Source organism: Falco punctatus (genome assembly GCF_963210335.1).
Source record: "Falco punctatus genome assembly, chromosome: 4".
NCBI lineage: Eukaryota > Metazoa > Chordata > Aves > Falconiformes > Falconidae > Falco > Falco punctatus.
In genome coordinates this window covers 56960668-56984700 of record NC_137583.1, presented here as the reverse complement: position 1 = coordinate 56984700, position 24033 = coordinate 56960668, and the positions used below count along the sequence as shown (strand labels likewise).

The 24033-nt window shown below is 39.4% G+C and overlaps 1 protein-coding gene across 1 annotated transcript in view; it reads right to left on the bottom strand.

The window, feature by feature from the left end:
- The window catches only part of LOC308063769 (sodium channel protein type 5 subunit alpha-like), a gene marked incomplete at its 5' end in the record, with an annotated part of 33100 nt that overhangs the window by 8189 nt on the left and 878 nt on the right, over positions 1-24033 (bottom strand). The window contains 20 exons of the mRNA XM_080387153.1: positions 606-659; positions 1272-1550; positions 3243-3350; positions 4457-4699; positions 7129-7281; positions 8385-8531; positions 9473-9910; positions 11629-11982; positions 12768-12968; positions 13312-13572; positions 14173-14264; positions 14506-14648; positions 15455-15618; positions 16350-16751; positions 17331-17516; positions 18820-19017; positions 19514-19710; positions 20324-20374; positions 22744-22965; positions 23911-24002. Of these exons, the coding sequence (XP_080243279.1) occupies positions 606-659; positions 1272-1550; positions 3243-3350; positions 4457-4699; positions 7129-7281; positions 8385-8531; positions 9473-9910; positions 11629-11982; positions 12768-12968; positions 13312-13572; positions 14173-14264; positions 14506-14648; positions 15455-15618; positions 16350-16751; positions 17331-17516; positions 18820-19017; positions 19514-19710; positions 20324-20374; positions 22744-22965; positions 23911-24002 (3985 nt within the window). The remainder of the gene's footprint in view (positions 1-605; positions 660-1271; positions 1551-3242; positions 3351-4456; positions 4700-7128; positions 7282-8384; positions 8532-9472; positions 9911-11628; positions 11983-12767; positions 12969-13311; positions 13573-14172; positions 14265-14505; positions 14649-15454; positions 15619-16349; positions 16752-17330; positions 17517-18819; positions 19018-19513; positions 19711-20323; positions 20375-22743; positions 22966-23910; positions 24003-24033) is intronic.

Below are 24033 nucleotides of genomic sequence, written 5' to 3'. Positions count from 1 at the left end.
AAATGGTTGCTTAGCCACAATAGCTTAATTCTTGATGAAGTTTGGTTTTGTGTTTTGAAGTGGACTTGAAACTATGTTTCTATAATGCATTCAGGTTTACTCCAGGCTTGAGTTTCATAAAAGATGATATGTGAAGGCAGGTACCACCATGTGAGTGGGAACTCTCAACTCCCCTGCTAATGGACATCCAGTTATTTGTAGAGTCCACTCAGTGTAAAGAGGCGCTCTGCTGAACAATATAGATATGCCGGGTAAGCTGAAACGCTCCCTAGATCCCTCTGAGCACATGGACTAGATTTCCATTAACCACAGAGGGCACTTGGAGGTGAACCCACATGGAGACCTTACACTATAGGTAACTGCATTTACGTGGGTGGATCTGGAGTTGAACCCCTCTCCATTACAACAGGATACTTTGACTTTAGAATACTATGAGTATGCTTATAGTATACATACACAGATGAAATGCTCACATCAGCTGATAAAAATAATTACTGGAAAGATCTAGCACAGACAAACAGCAGACATAAAAGTGCAAAAATCATAACGCTTTTGCAGAATGTAGTAGCACTAAAGAAAAATATGGTTTGAATATAGCAACTGACCTCTCGTGAATCTACCGCAGCATACATGATCTCCATCCACCCTTTGAATGTTGCCTAGAATGAGAGGTTATGGAAAACGTGTTCAACTTTCAGGGTAAAAGTCTTCACATAATTTGCAACATCCAAATGACACTGACTGCAGTAAGAGCCTTTGGTATGGTCACACACACAAAGCACCAAGCTCTGACTTTAGGAAAACTTGTCCCTGTTGTCTGTGTGGCATTCTCAGCCTTATCAGGATGTGAAAGCTTGCTAGGGTGGGACAGAACATGCCCTAGGGTGCTGACAGAGCAAATCTTCTTTAGCATGGTCTACTAAAGGCCTTACAATCCCCCTGGCAGAAGAAATCTGCATTTTGGCAGATTAGGTCAGTATTTGCCTCAGATTTCCTTCTGAGATTGACTCCAGCTCTCAGGCTCATGAACCTGCTGGAGGCTGAAAAAGCACTTGTTCACCAGATGCTGACTTTAACACCTGGAAAATCACAGTGGGGTCTAACTTGTGCCCCTTTTTCCATTTGTGGGCACAAACAGCACTGCTGTTTGAACAGCCAGCTACAAAGGAAGAGCAAGCTGCTTTCCATCACCCACGGAGATGAGTTAGGAGCTCGCAGGAGGTTGAGCCCGTCTGACGTGGTGCTGGCTAGTGAAGGCAAGCCACACTTACCACCTGAAGAAGAGCCAGGTAGCCAGAACCAACGTTATCAAAGTTGACTTTAACATTGACCCAGAATATTTTTCCTGTGTTGTTATTCATTTTACAGTCTGTTATGTCATTGATTGAAGTATTTAATTCTGAATATTCTTCTGTCAGATTGACACATTTCCCAAACTTCCCAGCAAACAGGTTCACTCCCATGATGCTAAAGATAAGCCAGAAGATGAGGCAGACAAGCAGAACATTCATGATGGAAGGGATGGCTCCCACGAGAGCATTAACCACCACCTTGGATGAAATGGGAGAGGAAAAATACACTTAAACAAAGATGGGTGCAAGTATCTCCTCAGTGCATTAAGCAGCCACTTTGTCACCTCAGCAAACAGAAACCTGTTTTCCATGTAAACACAAATCACAGCTGGCAGGGATACCTTGAGCAACAATTCAAAGGCCCACGGTATCACTTCAGCTTTTCAAAGAACAGTTGATACTTTTGGGGCTGCTGTGAGCCACAACCACATGAGCATAGTACAATGTGATTCCATCCTCTTTTGATGGCTTTCCCTTGAGTTTGGAGTGGGGGATGTTTTCTTTGTTTCAAACTTTTATAAAATAAAATTTCTGAAATATTTATCCATAAGCACCAGTGCAGAGCGCTGTATATTAAGACCGTAGAAAGTAGTTTTCAAAAGAACCAGTAACAACTCTCCGCTAGTATTTTGCGAGATCTGTTATGTTCAGTGGATTGTGATTGTTTAACCATGAGGTAGGTACTTCTTTTGTGCTAGATGCTGTACAATCACAGAAAATGTCTACCTAGGATATAAGTGCATACTGGGAACCAACAGATCAACTCATAAAATGGGGCAGTGTAAGGAAATGATGAGAATAGATCTCCGAGTCTCACAGTGAAGGCAGTGAACTCAGCCATCAGGTAGCAAAGAAGAACTTGATGGACCAGAAGAAAAATTAAAAAAACTTTTTGGAAGGTTTTTGGAGACTGTGTCACACACATTCTGCATAGCAAGAGAGAAAGTATGATAGGACTTGTTCCAAAATTAACTCCAGACACAGAGATTTGGATACATTCTGTTTATTAATTTACTGCAATTTCTCTCTGCCTTCATGGTGACAAGAGTACAGCCAGAGAGCTTTCAGTCTTGCTTCCAGAAGATATCCAAAAGCAATCTACATCTCAGTGCCACTAAGACTGCACACCCATGCAAGCGTGTGTTAGTGATGCCATATGTATTTCTATCGCCTGTTTTTGCATGCCGGAGTATATTCTGTAGACCAGACTTTTGTTCAAATACCACTGTGGGTATCGCACTGTTCCACAATGCAGGGTACAGATGTGCTTTGCATATGGCTGAGGGAATCTTCCTCTGCATTTCCATAATGGTAGATCTGTAATTAAATGTAAATAACGCTCAGCAGCTTCACATTGTTCTAGCTGCTCCTTTGGTGGGAAAAGGCAGCAAATATTCTACAGTCACTCCTGCCTTTTGAAAGAGTAAGTCTATTGGGAACAATAATTTGAGTGAAGTATCTCTTAACAATGTAAAGTTTTTGTAAATCAATCCAGTAAAAAACATGCAGAAGGCAGGCGATTCTGTCCTCTGAATTAGCTTGCTATGAGACTGCAAAAATGAGAATTGTGCTCACAGTTCTTATTGTCTATTTTATTTTTGGCTATCTCAGTAATACAGGAACACTAGAATGACCGAGCAGCAATGAAACAAATGCCTGCTTAGTCTAGTTCTAGTTTCAATGGTACTTAGGATTGATCACTTGAGGAAAGTATATAAGGAGCAGCCAAGAACAGAGGAGCACAGCAAAGGTGCCTTTTAAAAATTCATTTTATAGCTCCTAAACTGAACTTGGGATAGACATGGGAGCTGCATAAAGACACAGTTATGAGTTATGAACTTGTTATGAGCCTATTAGTACTGACAGGCTGTAATTTATAGTCACTCTTACCCTCATTCCCTCAAATCGTGACAATGCTCTTAAGGGTCTCAGAGCTCGGAGAGTCCTAAGAGATTTTATGGCGTCAAATGAACTTCCCAAGAGGTTTACTAAAGAGACCTGAATGGGAAGATAAAAGAAAGTATTAGCAACGTCCTGAACATTCGTTTCCTTTAATCCTGCTTAAAAAAACCCAAACCTACATCTCCCCATATTTTCAGTGCCCATAGTGCAATATCCTGAAACCATCATTAAGCAAGGTAAGAGTACTACTGTCCTAACTTTGCATCCAGAAAATAATGTGCAACTCTGCTACTACATCCTGTGTCACGACCTGCGTAGGAACACCAAAGGCAGAACTTACGCCTACGATGAGGAAGTCCAGCCAGCACCAGGCATTGGTGAAATACTTCTTAAAGCCATAAGCCACCCATTTCAGGAGCATCTCCAGGACAAAGATGAAAGTGAACATTTTGTCAAGAAATGCCAACATAATTTTAATGCTTCTTCTCTCGTTTATATAAATGTCTTCGAAGGTCTGAAAATCATAATATACAGATAAATGGCAAAAATCAGAGATGAGCTTTATAAAATTAAAGTCCAGATCTTTAAGACCCCTTTGTCATTCATTATGTTTTCACACAGATCTGAATGCAATCTTCTACTCAAATCTGTGTCAGCTGATAAACATCTAATTCTCCCTGTCCCTTCTCTTTCTTTTTCTCTCTATAGTACAGCCCTGTGAAAACACACACATCATGCACACTGGAATCCTAGGAGGAAAGTATATATTTTTAGAAATTTTTTTCAAGAAGATTATACATTGAAGAGAACTAAGTACTATTTTTTCCAAGCATTAAGAGTCATTTATTTGTTGCAATGATATAAAAGTTCCTTTGTATTTCATATCTGTGAAATAACATCCTGAGAAAAATCCAGTATATAGCCAGAACAGGACAGCTTCTGAGATTTATGTGTTTTTAGCTTTGGTCATGATCTCTTGTAAGTTTTAATAATATGAATAATGTATCTGCAATAATTATAATAATGAATAAATGATTGCTATGTGAAGCTGCTTCTGTTTTTCTTCTGAGTTAAAAGATATTTGCTGTGTCTTCTGGAAAAAAAAAAAAAAAAAAACCAACAACCAAAAAAAACAAAAACCCGAAACAACTTATCTGTGTGCAAATTAAAGCTAAAAGTGCTTCTAAAGAAATACATGAAACTGCTACACTAACCAGGGCTCCACTGCTCAGAAGAATCATGAATATGATAAAGGATTCAAACCAGGAGTGTTCAACAATCTGGTAGCAGGTACTTCTCAGATTCCACCATGTTTCTCCTCCAAACTTTATGGCACTGCCCACATAACAACGAAAGTATCGAACACAACCTGAAAGTGAGAGACAGCGATGAATGCATGGAAGGAACGTGCATGCATGTGAAGGGTTGCTTAAGAAACAACTGGGGGCAGGGAAAAGTCAATGGTCACATTGACTGCATCATTGTTGGTTGTTTTTCATGTTTTGCCATGAGAAAATAGGAAACATAATTTTGTTTGCCTTAACTCATATATATATATATATGTATACATATAAAATAGGTGGAGCCCCTTTGGACAGCTTTCCATTGTTTCAAGATATTTCTGAGGCAGTGGACACTCTCACTGAGCTCCTGCTTGTGCACACAAAAATTCGGGGCCAGGGGAAGCATGTCACAAAAGCCTTTCTCAGTTTCTGCACACTGCTTGCAAAGCAGTGACAGGATACCCCAGAACAACGAGGCTTGGAGACAGAGAAGGTAAACAGTTGTCTTCAATATTGCAGCATTATACCTTACCTTGCAAGGTCAATTCATTTAATTATTTGCTTCTGGATGTGTGGAGTGGCTGATTATATATGATATAACCTGAAAGAATATGTCATATTCTAGCTGACACATTGGTTCCATAAAGGGAGACCCTCCTTTCAGGCTCACCACATTATTTCTTGTAACAGACAACGATGCCAGAGCCACCTCATGTTTCCCGACCACCTCGTTACAAAATCCTGGGTTTGATTAATTATTATTTTTGCCAAGAATTAACTCACTTTGGCTACCATTTTCCTTGGTATGGGGTCTATGCTAATTCCTGTTTTCATTATGACAAAAAAAAGTGTAAGTTAGAAGGTTTCTGTCATTTCCAAGCACGGAAAAAAATATGAATGTGTCATATATATATATACATGATATCTTATACACATATTAGTATCATATATACATAACTCTATATAGTATCATATATATATATATAAATATTCTATCATATCTGTGGAAAATTCTGATCATTTTTCTTTCAGTAATCCCAGTTTCCCCAGTAACGTGGATCTGGGACTCAAGATGAGGCAGGAATGGCACTCGCATAAGACAGGGACTATCTGTGTTTTTTTGTTTTTCTTTTTGTTTTTTTTTTTTTTTGCTTTGCTGTGCCTTCAGTCGAGCTCTCTAACGGTTTGGCCACAGCAGACACACTCCAGCCTAGGACTACAGACCACAAAACCAGAAATGTCACATTTCTTTTCTGTAGTAGAGAAAGAAAAAGGAAAAAAAATACATACATATATATATATTTCTTTTTTTCTAACAGCTGTAATGGCAAAAATGCCATTGATAAAGTAGTTTAGAAAAGAAAATGTAGCTCAGAAATCTGACATCTGTACTATTAATTCAGCATTTGCCTACTTGTCTGGAGACATCAGAGAGATGGTGGATCTCTTTCAGGACTTATTGTGTTTAACAATAGCAAAACATATATTGTTACTCCACAGAGAATACTTTGCATTCAGGTACAACACCTTTCTAGCTTGAAATAATTTCTGCATGCTTCTCTGTTTTTCATTCAGTTATAAAACTGTGCATTAGAGGTTTTATTGACCCAAGGGGGGGGGGGGGGGGGGGGGGGGGGGAGGAAGGAAAAAAACCCACAAACAGGGAGGGGGGGTGGGGAAAGGCCCCGGCTCTGTAGAACAGGGCAATTAAGAGACAGGAGTAATTACAGCCAGATTTGATTTATCGTGTTCTCATCAGATAAGATCTCCAGGAGTGCCTGAATGGGAAGGCAGTGATGAGAGAAAGGCTCTGCCTTTGGGACGGGAGGAGGAGGAAGGTGGAGGAGGAAAGCTGAGAGTGCAGCAATTATCACTGGCCTTCAGTAGTGATGGTTATTTGGGGGAAAGTGTCAAGAGCTATTTCTTTGCATCTTATGAGAATGACACGTTGTTACAGGTGTGAGGGTAGGAAGAATTCGTAAAAGCACTGAACACATCCCATAACAACTTGTAAAGATAGATGCTGTATGAGGATTTGAAAAGGGATTCCCAGATTATCACCCTACAGAAATTCAGCTTCATCCTAGCAGCTTCTCTCTGCTTACTTCACTCCTTAGTTTTTTTAAAGAGATCATTCATGAAATGCTATTTGGCAAATAAACATCTAACCTGTTGCAAAGCATTAATAAATCTGATGTGCCAAGTGCCTTGTTCCTGTGGCCGTTGTCAGGTGAGACCTGACACAGCCCCTTCTCTTATGTTAAACACCTAAAAGTGACTTGGACTCTTTCCAACAGAGTGAAATTCATCTCACTTCACTATAATAGCCTCATTTTTGGGGATTGGGTCTATGCCACTGCCTGGGTCCCAGTCTTGGAATTAGCTTTAAGAGGAAGGGGCGTTATTTTTCAGCATATTAGAAATTAGCTTTAAGAGGAAGGGGGGTTATTTTTCAGCTGTCACATCTCTCTGTTGACTAGAGAGGGACAATGACTTGGACTATTTACCCAATTTCCAGATAACCGAAGTTAACTGAAAATAATCTGCCCCTATTAGCTGAGCATCACTAGAGAAAAAAGTTAGATTTTGACCCTCCATAGTGGTGAAACTATGAGAGCCTTACCTTCTGGAAAACATTTTTCCGGAGTCTTGCTGTCTTCAGCAAACTCTGGAATCTGCCTCAAAAGATCTTCAGGATTTGTCAGATCCACTGTGCTGCCTTCAGAAGAACTGACACTGTCAAACTACCGAACAAAATAAGATCAGGTATTGATTCTTTCTACATTCAGCTCCAAATAAATTAATCTATGAACAAATAAAACTCAAAATTAAAACTTGGCTATGTACTAATACTGCAAGTAGCGTTGGTAAGGGAACAAACTGTGATTTCAGAAGTATATGAGCTTAGAAGTACCAATAGATCCATCCAAACAGGGGCCAAAGCTATCCGATTACGATATCTATCTATGCAAACCAGATGTAACTGCCTAATAAGCCGGTAAATTGGAGAGGTTTTGAATTCCTTATAAATATATGTATATATATGTAGTCCTCAAAGCAGGATAAACCATGAATTGGATTAAACACATGAAATCATAGAAGGATGCATTCAAACAGGAGAACCAGATAAATATGTCTACTATTGTGTGAGGAACCAAACACCAGTGATTGCATTTATGGAGTAGAAATTAGAATTATATCATATATTCTCCACTTACAAAGCTTTTTGCTATCCAATTACACCATATATAATGTATGGTGAGCAAGCAGTTTGTTACAAATTACTTACCCTATGCTCGTTCGAGTATATTGCTATTTGTTACTTTCTTCAAAGCATTCTTTATTCAAAATTATTCCAAAAATATTTTTAAATAGCAAGTACTGTCTTTAATGTCATAGTGAGAAACTCATTTAAAGTATTACATTTCTTGAAACTAAGATACTTTGGACACAGGCAGACTTGCTGGAATTTCCCACTTGGAAGCATCTCTCTCTTTTAACACCTTTTTTTTTCCCCCTTCTTCCTCCTCTCTTTTTTTTTTTTTTTTTTGTGGACTCAGATTTCAACAAACAGAAAGTAGCAGAGAGAATTTTATAAATTATTTATTTGAATCAAATGATTTTGTAGTTTTTCTATTTCTAAACACTCTTTCCTATACATACATTTTTCTTGAAAATCAATACCTAGAAACCTAGCGCGGCTTTGATTTCACTCACAGCATTCTGGCTCCATCGTTAACCAGGCAGAGCTGCTGCTGCCACTGAACTCCAGCAAATCCTTGAACAGGAACGCATCCATTCTTGACCACTACTGAAAAGTCAATGCCATAGAAAAAAAAAAAGTTACCTCTTTTTGTTCCGGTGTTGACGGTTCAACCTTCCTATCCTTTCCTAGGTAAAGCACACTGAACTCTTCAGAGGAAAATCCTGATCCTTTACTCCAGCTGCCTGAATTCTTCCCTCTTTCTCCCCTTTGCCTCAGGTGATTTTCATCCTGAAAATAATCCATGCATTAGAAGGGGTTTCTTTTCCCTTTTTAGGGGGCAGACAAGTTGGAAGGGAAAGGCAGATAAGACATGCATTTCATTTGAAGTGGGAGTGTCCAGACAGAAGTCATAAGATGTGATGATTTTGAGTGTCTGGTTTTACCTAAGGATAGAGAAAAAGAAGTTTTCCCCAATGGGCACATAGCAAACCAAGGAATAGTCGACAAAGTCAAAAGTTAAGTGAGAATTTTTGCACAAGAATTAAGATGGAAACTTAAGGTGGGAAATCTTGAGACCAGGACATCAATCTCCTAGGGTTCAAATAAAACAGAAAAATTCAGAGAACGTAAAGAAGTAGGATAATATATGTTATCACATAAGAAACATGACCTTAATAGGGCCACTCCATACTTAATCTTTCTAGCTTCTTCTCATTATTACATACTACACACAGCAAGGGCCAATGTAAAGAATGGGCCAGAGCTATACATCTGTGTCATTAGTCCATGATAATGTTCTTTATGCAGAACATACATTTTTGGTCTGTTATGTAAATAATGCCAAAAGTTGGCATTATTGACATAAATTTTTACATAAAATTTCCAAGTTCACCAAGGACTGCCACAATTAGCTATGGACAATCTATGGACTATGTAATTACTTGTGTGTAACATACCATGTCAGTTAGGATTTCCTGCAGTGAGCCCAACAATTTTTGGTCTTTCTTTTAAGACCATGAAAGAGTCTTGATTTTGAAAGGCTCCAAGTGATAACTTACCCTTGCTCTAAACATTCATACTTTTGGTTCTAGTTAAAAATTTGGCAGCTCTCTAGAAACATATCAACATATGCCACCCTGTTCTGCTAGAGACAGTCTTCTATCATGCATGCATCCCTCAATATATAGATATGATTCTACTGTTCCAACACAAAGAAAGAAATTAATTACCTGTTTGCTGTATTCTGTGTCTGTAAATGTGCTCAGTTTATCATCATCTTCAAAACCCTCACTCGTATCCTCTGCCTCAGCAATAGGGACACAAACAAATACATCGGGACCAGTAACAAAATCTTCAAGACCTGAGCATTTGTCCCCATATTTCTCAACCCATTCATTATTGTAATTCTCTTTACAATTTTTCTTTTCTTCACACTTAAAACCAAGTGGCTTCTGTGCAGGCAGTTTGATTTTCTTCCTGTGCGCTCTCTTTACACGCATCAGCTTTCCACAGCAGGTGTCCCGTGTCACGCTCTTCATAAACTGAAATCCTTTGTGGATCCGAGCAAAGGCAATCCGAAGATTGTTCATCTCTCTGTCATCCTCTGCTGTCTGGAGACAATCAGTACTGAAGGAATTCAGCAGTAGCGCAATGAAAAGGTTGAGAACCTGAAAGTTATTGGAATAACAATAGAAGTAAAAGTTAAGAAAGCAACCTTCAGGAATCTGAATTCTAACTTTGGAGAGCAGAGACGCTCTCAACGTTCAGTCTTACCGAGCAAACCGAAACAAGGTAATAATGAGAGGACTATGACTGATGACACAGTGCTCAATGAAGTGAATGTCTCCCTCAGAAAGTTCAATCTGCCCCCAAAGAGTTACCTACAACAGTAGCTAAACCAGATCTGTGCATGCCAAATGCATTATTTGGCCGAAATAATTTCCTATTGTTTATAATAGTAACCAAGATCATGGTTATGGGTTGTCCGTGTAATAATGTCTCTTCCTACTTCCAAATGGAATTAAATCAGGCCTCTGCAGATCTACTTCCAAAATCCTGTGTGATCAGATTCAGGCCCAGCAATTCCATCAAAGCTGCAACACTGTCACAAAAATCAAAATCAAGAGAAGTTCAAAGAGAAGTTTCCTCCCTGCTTTTGAGTACATTTAAACAGAAGAATTTATAAACCTCACTTTCTTCTCCCCCCCGCCCCCCCCCCCCCCCTTTTTTTTCTTGTTTTTGTTGTTTGGGTTTTTTTAAGGGAAAATTTAATTTTTTTCCTAGTGCTTCAGTTTGGGATCCAGGTATCTTAATTTTTATTGTGTCAGAACTGGGCAGATAGCACCCCCGAGTCATCCAGGGACCACAGGCAGTGGAGAGCATTAGTCCTCTGGAGGCCAATTCATCCCATCTGTCTTAGGTATTGACCTTAGGCTGGAATAGATCTCACTCTCCGATACCTCTCTATTTCCTTTGCTAATAAAGCCTAGACAAGGAGCATAGGCTAAACACTTAATTGTTTGACAGTTAACGTTCTATGATATGAGTACCACTCACAACATTTCATGCTGAAATCAATCATTGTGGTGTAGAACAGATGGGACTTTAAACCCGAGGACTTGGGATTCAGCCACAGAACAGATATTTCCCATAAAGGGCTGCCTAAAATTAATTCTCTTCAGCAGTTTCTCAAGTTACAGGAAGATTGGTATATGAATGATACTAAGAATGGCATGAGAAACAAAGCTAGTAAAGAAAAAAAGAAATTTTACTATTTGGGCATTAAGAAATCACAGAACAGGACCAGGAAGGCAATCAGTCCCTTCCACCCCAGCACGGGTGTGCGAGGCTGTGTAGGGTACACCACAGCAGCATCTAGCGCTTGGGTGTAAATGTCCTTAGAGGTGATTAAAGAAAATCCTGATTTCAGTGGTAGGAGTGTAGATTATGCCATTTGCTGATGAAGAATTCAATACTTGCACAAGATCTTAACAAAAAAAAAATAATTTAAAAACATTGATTTCCACAGGCACTTAAGCACTTAGCTCCATTAATTCCAGCAGGTAAGCCATAAGCCTTACTGATTATTTATATCCAAATCCCTAGATGTGAAGAAACATAGTTTCCTGTATCATATTTACTGCAAAGATATTCCTTGTCACATTGCCACATGAAAAGGTCAAGTGATGCTGTGTGAAAAGCACACAAAATGAAAAAATATGGACAGCAGCTCAAAGGGAGAGGCAGAAGAGGCTTTTGCTGACTGTAACACACACAGGTAACTTCTCCACCTGTGTTTAGGGAAACTACCTTCTGTTGACAAAATGGCAATTAAGTAGATTCTAACATGGACAGGACAAAGAGTAGAAAACACTGGAAAACTCACCACTAAATTTCCTATCACCATGACCAGCAGAAAAACAAGCAGGCACAGTGGCTGTTCAGCAACCACCATGCAGTCCCACATGGTCTCGATCCATTCTCCACACAGAATTCGGAAAATGACGAGGAATGAGTGGAAAAAGTCCATCATGTGCCAGCGTGGCTTGCCATCTTTGTGTATTTTAAGGCTGTTCTCCCCATAGCTTCTCCCAAAAAGTTGCACCCCTACTATAGCAAAAATGAAAACGATGATTGCCAGGACGAGGGTCAGGTTACTCAGTGCTCCCAGGGAGTTACCAATTATTTTAATTAGAGTGTTTAAAGTTGGCCAGGACTTTGCCAGTTTGAAGACCCTCAGCTGTGTAGCAACATAAAACATAGTGTTAGACATCAGTAGAGATAACCCATCTTTGCACCATTCAGATCCTGCAAAAAACATTTTAGATATTCTGAACTATTCCAGCAATGTAATATTTGTGCCACAGTGACCCTAATACTTTTTAAAGAATATTTGTAGATAATAATTCTCTTTTTTTCGACTGGTCAGCATTGCAAACCTAAATTAACCACCTCATCAAGAGCCAGGGCAGCTTAAGGTCCTGGTAAGCGTTTGGTCCCCACAGGTGGGTATCTGTACAACGCACTTGATGTAGATTATGGTATGTAACTTACATGTAACGCAAAGGACCAAAGCTGGGAGATCAGCTGCTATATTACTATAAAAGGAGTCTATCTTTTAGTAAAGAAATCTAAATCAGTCCACAGTATACTATATGAATACCTAAATGTCATTTCATGTCTTCTAAGTATTGGGTTTTTTCTGTATTTGCACTCTGACACTTTTTCTCCTGTTTCCTGTGTTACTTTTTAATCTTTGGCACCAGCTTCATAACATGTCTACTCTGGAATATTTTTTCCTCTGAATATTTCTTAGTACATTCAAAAGAAATACATATGCCATTAAACTCCATATGTAGTCACAAGGAATTTAAGAGTGTATTTCCTATTCCTAGTGCCAAGATGAGGGGAAAAAAATATATATTAAAAAAAAATTTCCTGCATCCCAACCACAAACAATAGAAGTATTCTCTATTATATTCACAACATGAAGTTTTATACAACTGAGTAAGCATGAGCCATTACCAGCCTGAAGGATCGTAAAACTGACAGGGTTCCTCCTTTTCGCCTTTCTTTCTTGCCTCTGTGTTTGGGTAAACTCAGTTCAATTAAACTCAGTGTGACAATTATACTGTCAAAAATATTCCAGGGCTGCTGAAAATAATGATAGGGATCTAGAGCGATGATTTTTAAGATCATTTCTGCAGTGAAGATTCCTGTAAAAACCTGTGACAAAGAAACAGTAGTATCAGCCTAATAGTAGCCATGGGTTTATCTTATCTTTAGATCATGTTCCCACAAATAAAACTCAGGGACAGGTCAACAAACCCCATTTTTATGAACTTTTAATGCACTTTCAATTGAAATGAGAAGATTGGTTTCTGCCTTCTCAGGAATGTGTTAGAAGCCTATCAATAAAATCTGGGACTTGTCCATATTCAGGATTTAGAGCTTACAAGTGCAGAGTATACTAATCTTTAAGTTTTACAGTTGTTATTTATGTCTCAAGTGAAAACATCCATCAATCAATTCTTGGTATAAAATGTCACATAGCTGAGAATTTGCTTACCAAGTTGCCTACATTAAGCATCGATTTAAAATTATCTGACATATTGTTGTGCTCCAGCGCCATGAACAAAGTGTTCATCACAATGCAAACAGTGATAGTGAGATCAATAAAAGGATCCTTTATGAAAGCAGCCACTTTTTTCTTGATTCTCAACCAAAGCGGACAACAGTCCCAAATTAGATACTTTAAAGCAAAATCATTCAGGCATGGTGGACATCTCCGCTGAGATTCTTCAAGTTCTAAATGCAAAAGAAAATCCCACTATAATTAGGTGGTTATCACTGAGCAAGAAGGTGAAATAACAACTTCAGGTATTCAAAAGACCAAAGAAAATGGAAACATCTCACACAAAGCCCCAAGGCTTCCCTGCACTTTCTACCGTTCACGGAGTCCCTACATCAGCTAATAGACACAAAGACAAAATTCAGAGAAAACTGGATTCAAAACACATTCATGTGAATTTACTTCAAAAGCCTTTGGATCAGGTTTTATTTCCCCTAGACTCAGCCGTGTACTACAGTCACCTAACTAAATGCAGATATTTATAATACAGAGGCCACGCCGCAGCTTCTCACTCTCTTGTAGGCCAATATAACATCTAAGGTGCTTTTCACCTTATCCTTATGGAGATGTCTGGGACACTGGCTGCATCACACCCAACATCTTTGTTGTCTCCTGTGAGTCTCAAGAGAGCCACGGGAATTCTGATTGTAGGTGAGGCAAATCCAATTTCAGGTGCCTGAAATGTGGCCCTAGGAAAGGCCATGCCTATCGTTTCCCAGCTGCTGCAAGTTGCCACACCTCTCCGTTTTCTGTAAGTAAAACATGGGATAGAAGCTGTTCTGGCTTTTTGTCATTTACATTCTTTTGGTCAAATATAAATTTCATAGCTTCTCGTTCTTCAACATCGGTATTAATGAGTCCTCCAAAATACTCTTGATCCTGCTGAAATCCTGTGCAAATTAATTGACAAACTGGACCTTACTTACAGCTAAATACAAGTGCAGTAGGAATCATTAGTAATCTAGTTTTCAGGACCTGAGATATTTTCAGAGATAAATGAGCTGGATTTGACTCACATCCTTTTCATAGTTGGACCTGTTCTTATTTCTTCCCATTGTTTAGTTTTCATTTCTCCTCCTCCAGGCTCAAGCCTCAGATTCCAACCTACACTACTTATTCCAGTGGGATCACCTCTGCTCCGCTCCACTCCAGGTTTAGCTCTTGTCTTCGGTTCTTTTAGATCAAATTGCTTCTTCTTTACGTATCCAGCGTGGATCCAGCAGAACTGGTGCTCAGGTCCCAGCAAATACCCCTTCTGCTCCCCATTCCGATGCCTGTTTTCAGGTTAATCCACAGCCACTTACAGCTATGAGTCCTGTTCCATCCCAGTTCACAGCTGAAGATGTGCAACCAACTCAGGTCTTAGGTGAATTACACCGCAAAGTGAGGCTCCACTCGATGTGTTGCAATTGTGATCCACCCAAGAATTTTTATTATTTTTTTTAATATATATATTTGAGAAAAGGGACCTCCCTGCCACAATGGTACCCTGATGCTAAATCCCATACTTGTGGCCCAAGAACTGGTGGTAAAGCTCTTCAACAGGGACAAAACAAAACGAAACAGGCTTTCCTCATCCTGAACAACTTAGGCAGAAATTCTTCAGCAAGATCTGCAACAAAACTATCAGTTATCAAAATAACTGTCAGCAATAAAACACCCTCTAAAAAAATTCACATGGAAAGGTAAATTAAAGGAATAAAATAGTGAGGTTAAGTACTCGGAGACTAGGAATTGTCACAACTGGCTTTGCTTGTGTGATCTTGTTGCTGGATTCTGCATGCCTATGCTTCTGCCAGTGACATATCTCAAGCCACAGGGTCAGGATGAGAAAACAGCATCCCAGTCCTGCACCTCAGCTGCTACAGAGATGCCTTCCACCAGCTCCCTACAAAACAAGATCTTACAATAGGCAAAGAATGCATTCCAGTGCCTAAAGACCGTGTGATAAGACTTTTCTTTTTTTTTTTTTTTTTTAAGAAAGAGCCACATTAACAATGAAATCCTAGCTACACACCTACAAACCTCTGTTAACTTTTAAGAAATGTATTAACATTTTGGTCTTTCATGGTAGCATTACCTCAGGACTGAAATAAGCATAATGAGGAACCACTTACCCTCCAAGACACTGGTAATGATGCTGACTGCACTTGCTGCCCTTTGTCTCTGAAGTGCCTCGTTAAAGTACTCCACTGACAGATGAGGAGGCAAATGCATCATGCCGCTCTCATCATTTACAGCTGGCTGCTTAAAGAAGTAAACATGATTAGGGAGATACCACGGGAATAAAATGAAGTAGGATGTGATGATGGGTAACTGCGAAAGTTAATAGGAACAATGACACGCAGCCAAATAAATGTACCTTTTTACAAGATGTAATAGATGCTGAGAATGAGGGTCCTACTCTTCAGCAATAATGTTGCGGTAAATGGATCCTGCAAGCGCATAACGGCAACAGGGCAAGCACAAACCTTGGAAATAAGTGTGCGAGGGGAAATAAGCCTAGGAAATATTCCAGAGACTAATGGAAAAGGGGAGAGGTGAGGGATAAACTGGCAGAAAAGCATCTCTACCCATTTGGGGAACTTACAGACAAAGGCTCTGCCTGATGCTAAAGGTGCTGCGAAGGAGAAAGAAATGGCAGGTACTGCTCAAAATATCCTCCTTGGACCAGGGTGTAGGATAAAAAGGCTCTCTGATAATTTCTAATTCCAACACTAGGAACCTTCAAAACTATGCTAGTAAAACTCGTGAAAAGCAGAAAAATAGGGTTTATAACAGGAATGCTGAAGTCTAGCTTTCAGGAACACATCAGAGTATTAAAAAACAATCTCTAGTGACAACTTATGAACTCCCCACCTCACTATACTTCATTTCACACCACTGTTTGCCACTACACTGAAACTCTTAAGAAGAACCTGCCACTTACAGAGAAACCATGAAGAAGTATGTATTTAAAAAAATATCTTCCTTACCAGATCCCCCTTTCCTGGGTCTTCCATTACAGGCGGTAGCATTACTCCTTCAGAAGACACGGGCTCTAGACTGTGCACCCTGCTGCTCCCTCCTCCCATCACCGCAATCACCCCATTGCAGTCCTCCGTGTTAGCCCACCTGCCGCTCTGCAGGCAGCTGGGGGTAGCGGGGTGCGAGCCGTGGCTCAGTTGACTTTGCACGCTGGAGCGTCTTCCCATCTGCGTGACTGGCAGTGACCGACACTGGGCTTCGTGTTCCCCAGCACTGTGGGTTTCCTCATCACCCAAATCCATTCTGGAATCTACTTCTAAAGCAGGTATTTGGAAATTGAACACGCTCCCATGGCTAGGTCTGCATTTCGCCTGATTTGCGTTGGGACTGTACACCAGGTCACGGAAAGACTAAAATCCCAGGAAAAGGAATAAAGAGAGAATGGTATAATATGGTAGAGAAAATTTTAGGAAGCAATGACTGTTTATGGAGTTTTATAACATCTCCTATCGAACACCTCAAGTCCAAAACTCTTACTTGATTTAGATTTTTCAGGAAGGTTTACACCTAGATTTTAAAAGGCAGATAATAAAATCCTAGCAGCTGTAGCAGCTGGTTTTGTGCTAAGCTTTATATATATTTATATATATATGTATAATATATATATATTTATATTTTAAGTAAGACATTTTTAACAGAGAATCAGGTGTAAATAGTTAAATCTGATAGTAATTCACTTTATTCTATTTCTCAGTGTCACAGAAAATGTAGTTTAACTGTTAAAACTTTCCTTCCATCCTTCGTTTATAATATTTCCTTTTCAAATTAATTTTTACATATAATTCTTCCTCATCCTAAAAGGTTGTTTATTTTAAAGACTTGAGAGTGATCAGTGTTTGTAATAGGATTTGGTGTGTGCTTTCAAGCAAATTATTTTAGTATTAAAATTGGAAAAGCTGTAAGGATTTCAGATTCAGACAATAGATTACCAACTTTCGTTGACTGTCTGTGGGCTGTGACTTGGGGACTTCTTCTTCTTCATCGTCTTCTATCCCCAAGGACTTATTTCTCTTTTTCCTGTTGCTTCTTTCTTTCATTTCTTTGGTAGACAGAGAAGAGGCTCCAAAGGAGCTAACCGACAGGATATCAATTCCTTTAATAGCCAATGACTGAAATTAAAACAAAAGCATGGACTCTGTTTTTGCTGGTACTTTGAATATAAGCAGAAAGAAAACACTTCTGTGCTCTGTGTTATTTCCTCTTAACAATTTCTGTTTCACAAGACTCATTAAAAATCTTCCAATGTGTGATAACACTAAAAGAAAGAGGAGAGAATTTCCCCAACATATGGAGCACTGAACAATTTTCTATTTGCAGTATGTTACATGATCGCATGTATCGGGCCTGCCAGGGGAAAAATAATCACATTATAACTCCTTTTCCTCCAAATGGCAGATTTGCTTACTATAAAAATACTCAGTTTGAAAATAATGCTGTAGGATATATCTTTTTCCCCAAATAAATGCTCAAACAGTATTAAAATTCTCTTTTTTTCATTGGGCATCCTTGGGAATGTATTTACACTGTGGCTGACTTTCCTTCCTGCACTGAATTTAGGACAATGTTTTCAAAACACAGGAGTATTTTGTTCCAGAAGCTTCTAAGCCATTTAAATTAACAAGAGACTTTTAGCTGAACTACGATATGTTTTGGCTCAGATGTTAATGCAGTTGATCACCAGAATTACTGCATATTTCTCTGGTCAGCAGCCTGCAATGATAAAATAGAAGAAAAATTAATAATAATTAAAAAAAACAACTACATTCTCTTTTGGAAGCTGCTAGCGGATGGAATTTTACATTTTCCAGATTTTAAAACACTATTTTTTTTACAGTAACAGAAGCCTTTAATGCTCATTATCCACAACAAAAGTCATTGTTTCACAGGAACAATACACAACCAAACAAGGAATTGGTGCTGTAGCTCTAGGAATCACTGGGAATCAAGTTGTCACTTTCTCCTGTTCCTGTGAGTGACTACTACGATTACTCTACAACTAACTGAAAGGAGGTTGTAGACAGGTGGGGGTTGGTCTCTTCTCCCAGAAAAGAAGTGACAGGACAAGAGGAAACAGCCTCAGGTTATGGCAGGCGGGGTCTGCATTAGATATTTGGAAAAATGTCTTCACTGAAAGGGTGGTCAAGCATTGGCACAGGCTGCCCAGGGAAGTAATGGAATAACCATCCATGGAGGTGTTTAAAAGCCACATAGATGCAGTGTTTAGCAACATGTTTAGTGATGGAATTGGCAGTCCTGGGTTAATGGTTTGACTTGATCTCAAAGGTCTTTTCCAACCTAAATGCTTCTGTGATTCTATGATTCTCCTATATATAGCTGCACACAAGGAGTGATGGTCTTTCTTATGTGACAGGCGACAGAACACTGAGACTAATGCTTTCAAGAAAATAATTTACATACCTCCTGCTCCTTCTGTAATAACTCCATGGCTTCCCGAAATTTCCTTTCCTTTGCCTCCGTTTCAGCAATGGTGGCCTTGTTCTGGTCTTCATATGCCATTGTTACTACAGCCAAAATCAAGTTGACTAGATAAAATGAGCCCAGAAAGATGACCAGCATGAAGAAGAATATATACACCTTCCCAGAAGCTCTGAGGGTCTGTAAGCAACACACCCCACAGATAAAAATCACCATAATAAATACCAAACAGGCTTTCAATGTGTCTCTGAAATTCTTTAGAAGCAGTCAGATTCCTAGACACAATGCTTTAGGAAGCTTAAAGGGAAATGTACCTTCCTTCACCCTTCTTCCCTGTCTTTCTCCCTCTTCCTATACTATCATCTGTGAATCACTGATTGTATATCCCATGAGGATGACTGATTAGGCATCGTTATATTTTTGAGGTACAATACAGGACCCTTTTCATATTTTTTTTTTAAGTCCCTAAACCAGCAGAGTGGCAGGTCTGTTGCACTTCAGCATCCCTTTCCTAGGAGTCATCCTAGGAAATGTGGGATGGGAGAAGGGAGGATGCAGGCTTGCTGAATTGCAGCTATTGCTTTAATTTGAGGTTTCTTGTCCTCTCTACATTTTTTCTGCTTCGGCTATTGCTCTCCCTAGAAGGCCAGTTCTGAACGATGCAGAAAGCTGGTACCTGCTGGTACAGACGCTCCCAGTAGTCCTGGGTCATCAGGCGGAACAAGGAAAGAAAAGCCCAGCCAAACGTATCAAAACTAGTGAAACCGTAATCAGGATTTGGCCCAATTTTCAAGCATGTATAGTTTGGAGGGCAGGTCCTAGAAGTGATAACAAAAAGTGGAGCTCTTTTAACTGTGCAAATTTCAAGGAAAACTTCAGCTTATGTGAGAGTTCTGATTATTATGCAGCTCTGAATTTCATTAGATTCCAAACCAGTTTTCTACTCCAGGTAGTATTTGCTACGGAAAGTGGGATAAAAAAAACAGCACCCACAACCCAACAGCAAAGGAAGAAGACAGGCTGGAGCAGACCACCTACCCAGGACAAGTCCCTCATCACCAGTCCTCATCCCCTGCCCCAAGCAGCCACATCTCCCTCCTTGCCCAAATCCACCCTCCAAAATCCATCTTTTGTTTTTCCAGTTTAACACGCGTGAGCCTTCACAGAGGAGCATGTTTGTCCTGTGCTGTACCTGAGATCTTTTATGTTTTCAGTTCTCTCCTGTACCTCTGGGGAAGAGAAAGACAGCTCTTCTGGAAAGGCTCAGAGGAATTTAGACGTGAATAAGCCAGCTGCAGGTTCATGCTTCATTCCCTACAAGTATTGAACTATCTGACCATTTACTATATTTTGTTGTGTTCCTGTTTCTGTACTCAAGGAAAGCCTGGAATTTCTGCTTTTGTCTCGTACAACCGAGCAAATTTAAAAGCACTGATGCAGAGAAACTTCCAAAGAAGAAATATTCTTAAGTGCACTTACCCAGCACCAGAACCACATAGCAAAATATCTGAGGTGCCCTCTTTCTTAGCAAAGTATGCTATAAAAAAGGGGGAGGAAAAAATTAAAACAAAGCACTTTCTAGCTTGAATCCTCTATCGTTTAATATGAGTAGCAATGAGTAATCAGTGACCCGTAAGTGTACGTGCACACACACAGACAGGTTTCCCATGCTCACAGTAGCTGCACCAGATTGCAAGACACCCTGTCCTCTTCTGTAAACATGCATGTGTGTATGCACATGTTTGAGACTGAAGGCACTCCTTAAAACAGAATTTTTAAAAACATTATCACTTTGGCCATATCTGTATAAAGGAAATGAAGAGCTGGAGGGCACAGGCTCAAGCACAGTCCCTACAGGTTTGGTAATCTCTAACACAAACTTTAGCACACTTTTGGCCTGTAGCAATTAACCCTCTCCAGGACAGCTTACAAATATCTTTTAGGGTAGCATAGACCAGCTCTGTTTCCAATGAGCAATAAAAAAACCCACCCTGTTTTGAGGAGGGAGATCGAGTATTTGGCTGTGTGGGTATACACCGTGGTGTGGCACTGCTCTGCTGAGCCAAATGGCAGGTCCTAACCCTGCTTAGATGAGAAATACAGGTTTCTCCACTAGGATGCTGGAGCTGTGCCCTTTTTGACCTCTTCCCCTAATTCTCTTGGCATTAGTTACTTTGATGCCAAAGACGGAAAGTAACAGCTTTAGTGCTAATGCCTAATTAGCCCCATGAAGATTTGGGTTTATTATTCCAAAGGAGGTTTCATGTCTTCCTGGTGCTTCTCAAACCTCAGCTGTGCTCATCAGGTGTGTCAGCACGATTCAGAGCCAACGGGAATCTTTAGTATCAGCTGTATCATGCCACATAAATACACCAGAAAGGAATGAGTCACTATCTGGGCTACTTTCCACCCAAATTTTGTTCAGCTCTGCTACTGCCAGCTGACAAAAAGTCTTTGCAAGAAGGTTCAGTGACTGAGATTTAGAGAGTCATAATAACATACAGTTCTCCATGTTGGAGGTGGGAACTTCCCACAAAATCAGGACCAAAGCAGCCCATAAAAAGGTATACCAAAAGATCATTTAATAGGAAAGTGGAATTACAGTGCTATAAGTCCTAATCCTGTAGGAAACTCATCTAGCTTTCATTAAACCTGTCTGGGCCCTCCTATTCCTTCTACCATCATTGCAAATCACCCTGCACACAAGATGTATGGCATAAGATGTGAACAAGAGAAAGCTTGTGAAGCAACATAGACTTTCAGTTTCTTGAGCCCTGCTTTCTCCAGGCCATTGCCTTTATACAGCTGTAATTTTCTTCATTTAAAAAAAAAAAAAAAAAAAAGTAGATTTTTGTTTCCTGTTTCTTCAGCACAGAAAATTATTATTTTTAGCCAAAGTTTCAATTATGATTTTTACAACATTCTATATATGTAAATGACTTTGTTCTTATGTGTGGGGTTTTCTGTAGGTACAGGAGTTTCTTGCAAAATTTTTTCTTCAAAAATATTTTATACAAAGACTTTCTTCCCCTGTAACATGAAGTTAATGAAGGAATCCTGTCTGCACAAATCTTCCACGCAGAGTGTATACGAACAGCAACCCTGTGTGGCATTTTTATGTATTTCAGCACTTCCCCTTGGAGAATGCTTTTCTCCCTATATAACCACTGCTGTGTCTGAGCTCGCTGCTGGGGATTGTCTTCAGCGATGAAGCTTGGGGTTTTTTTCTGGCGCAGACATTTGAGTGTATTTTTTCATGTATATTGATGCTTCTCCTTTAGCACAAGGCTTTTCCTTCCTGAATTGCATCTTATAATTGCTGTTTCTCTGAGAATGCTTTGGTGCATTTTCAGATCTCTGCTCTATGCTTCCATCACCAGCCTCAGTCAAGACATATACATGGAAGATGTATATTGTATATATCTTATATAAGACATAAAATAAGATACACATGATATGAAGAAGAAAGTAACTTTGACTTCTAAACAAATTCCTTTGTTTCAAGCCAGAGAGCAGTTCACTGGGCAGCAAAGTGAAGATGTTTGGAAGAGTAATTCACTGGGCAGTAAAACGAACATGTAAGGACTCTTCAGCATGTAGTAAAAGGTGGACTTGGGGAATTACAGCAGAGAATGAGCTAATGTGGATTTCAGTTACTGTCATATCATTCTGGGAAACAGAGCTGGATGTTACTGGAAAATTTGGGAGTGCTATTTCCTATAGTGAAGGGAAGGGGTGCATTCCTGGATGTCTGTAAGCTGCTCTGGCAATCTGAAGGCTATTATCAGGTAGCAACTCCTCAAAATATTAATCATCAAAACATCAATATCACTTACAGCAGTGGTTATACATGCAGGCATAGGTGTCTATACTATCACCTAAAAATGAATTAAGGTGAAAAATTACCTGTATCATTAGAAAATGCTTCATAGGATTCCCATGTTTTGTTAAGGAGATATGGTATTATATTGTGCTCTGTAGAGTTTGTAACACACTTATTTCTTAGATTGCCCTTAAAAAGCTGGAGGCCTATGAGGGCAAAGACACTCAGGCAGAAAACAGTCAGGATCATCACATTGGCAAGTTTCTTAACAGACTGGATAAGTGCCCCTACGATGATCTTGAGTCCTAGGGAGACAATATACAAAGGGAAAACGGGATGAAAAACTGAGATTCAGATATCTTACTTGATTAGATTAAACAATGTGTAATAATCAAAGTGCCACAAGTACTGGATAATACGTGGCAAATACACGTATGATGCTGAGATTCATATGTCATACTCGATTACAGTTAAACAATCTGTAATAACCGAAGTGCCAACATTCCTGGATAACATGTGGCAAATACACTCGTGATGCATGTATAGTTTGTATGAGAGAGCGATTAATATGAGCAAAATATTATTTTTCCTCATTTGATTGACCCTACAATTTCCAGATGTTCCTTTAATCCCTGTGAATTATTTAAGCAAGGATCAGGAACCAGAGATAGTCTAGATTTTCTTATCCAATAAAAAAGTAATATGCATAATTCAAATGAAATTTTCAACACTGGTAATCTGTGAATAAACTGGAAACAATTACGAATACTATCAAAAAGGCCAGAAAGAGAAGAGGGAGGCAACCCATTGGTTCTTAATTTATATTTCATCATAAGAAAGAATCCACTGACTTTAAGGGAAAAGTGAAAAGGAAACTGTTTTCTCAGAGGTGATTGAAGATAATTAATAGTTAGGTCCATTCAGTCACCAGAGATGTTTACGTTGAACCATAACACATAGACCAGCTATAAGAGCATTTTGTAGAACTGACATTTTAAAGTGTTGACAAAATCTTTATAAGCATAATGAAAATAAATTAAATACAAGATTGTTTCTAACACTTGATTTATTCTGGCTTGGCCAATTGAACTGAGACACTCTTTGTGTCCACACAGATTGCTGTGTCTGCAATCAGTGAAAGACACAGAAAAATAAAAAGGAAAAAAAGAAAAGGCAAAAGCCAACATTTTGATCAGAGCAAAGAGTCAGTTGTGAGTAGCAGAAAATATTCAGCAAATAGGATTTCTTACCTGGGACTACTGAAATGGTTTTTAAAGCTCTCAGAACCCTGAAAGTCCGAAGGACTGACATGCTCCCCAACTTACTAAACGCTCCCACGTACCTGTAAAGTCAGGGCATGATACATCAAGTGG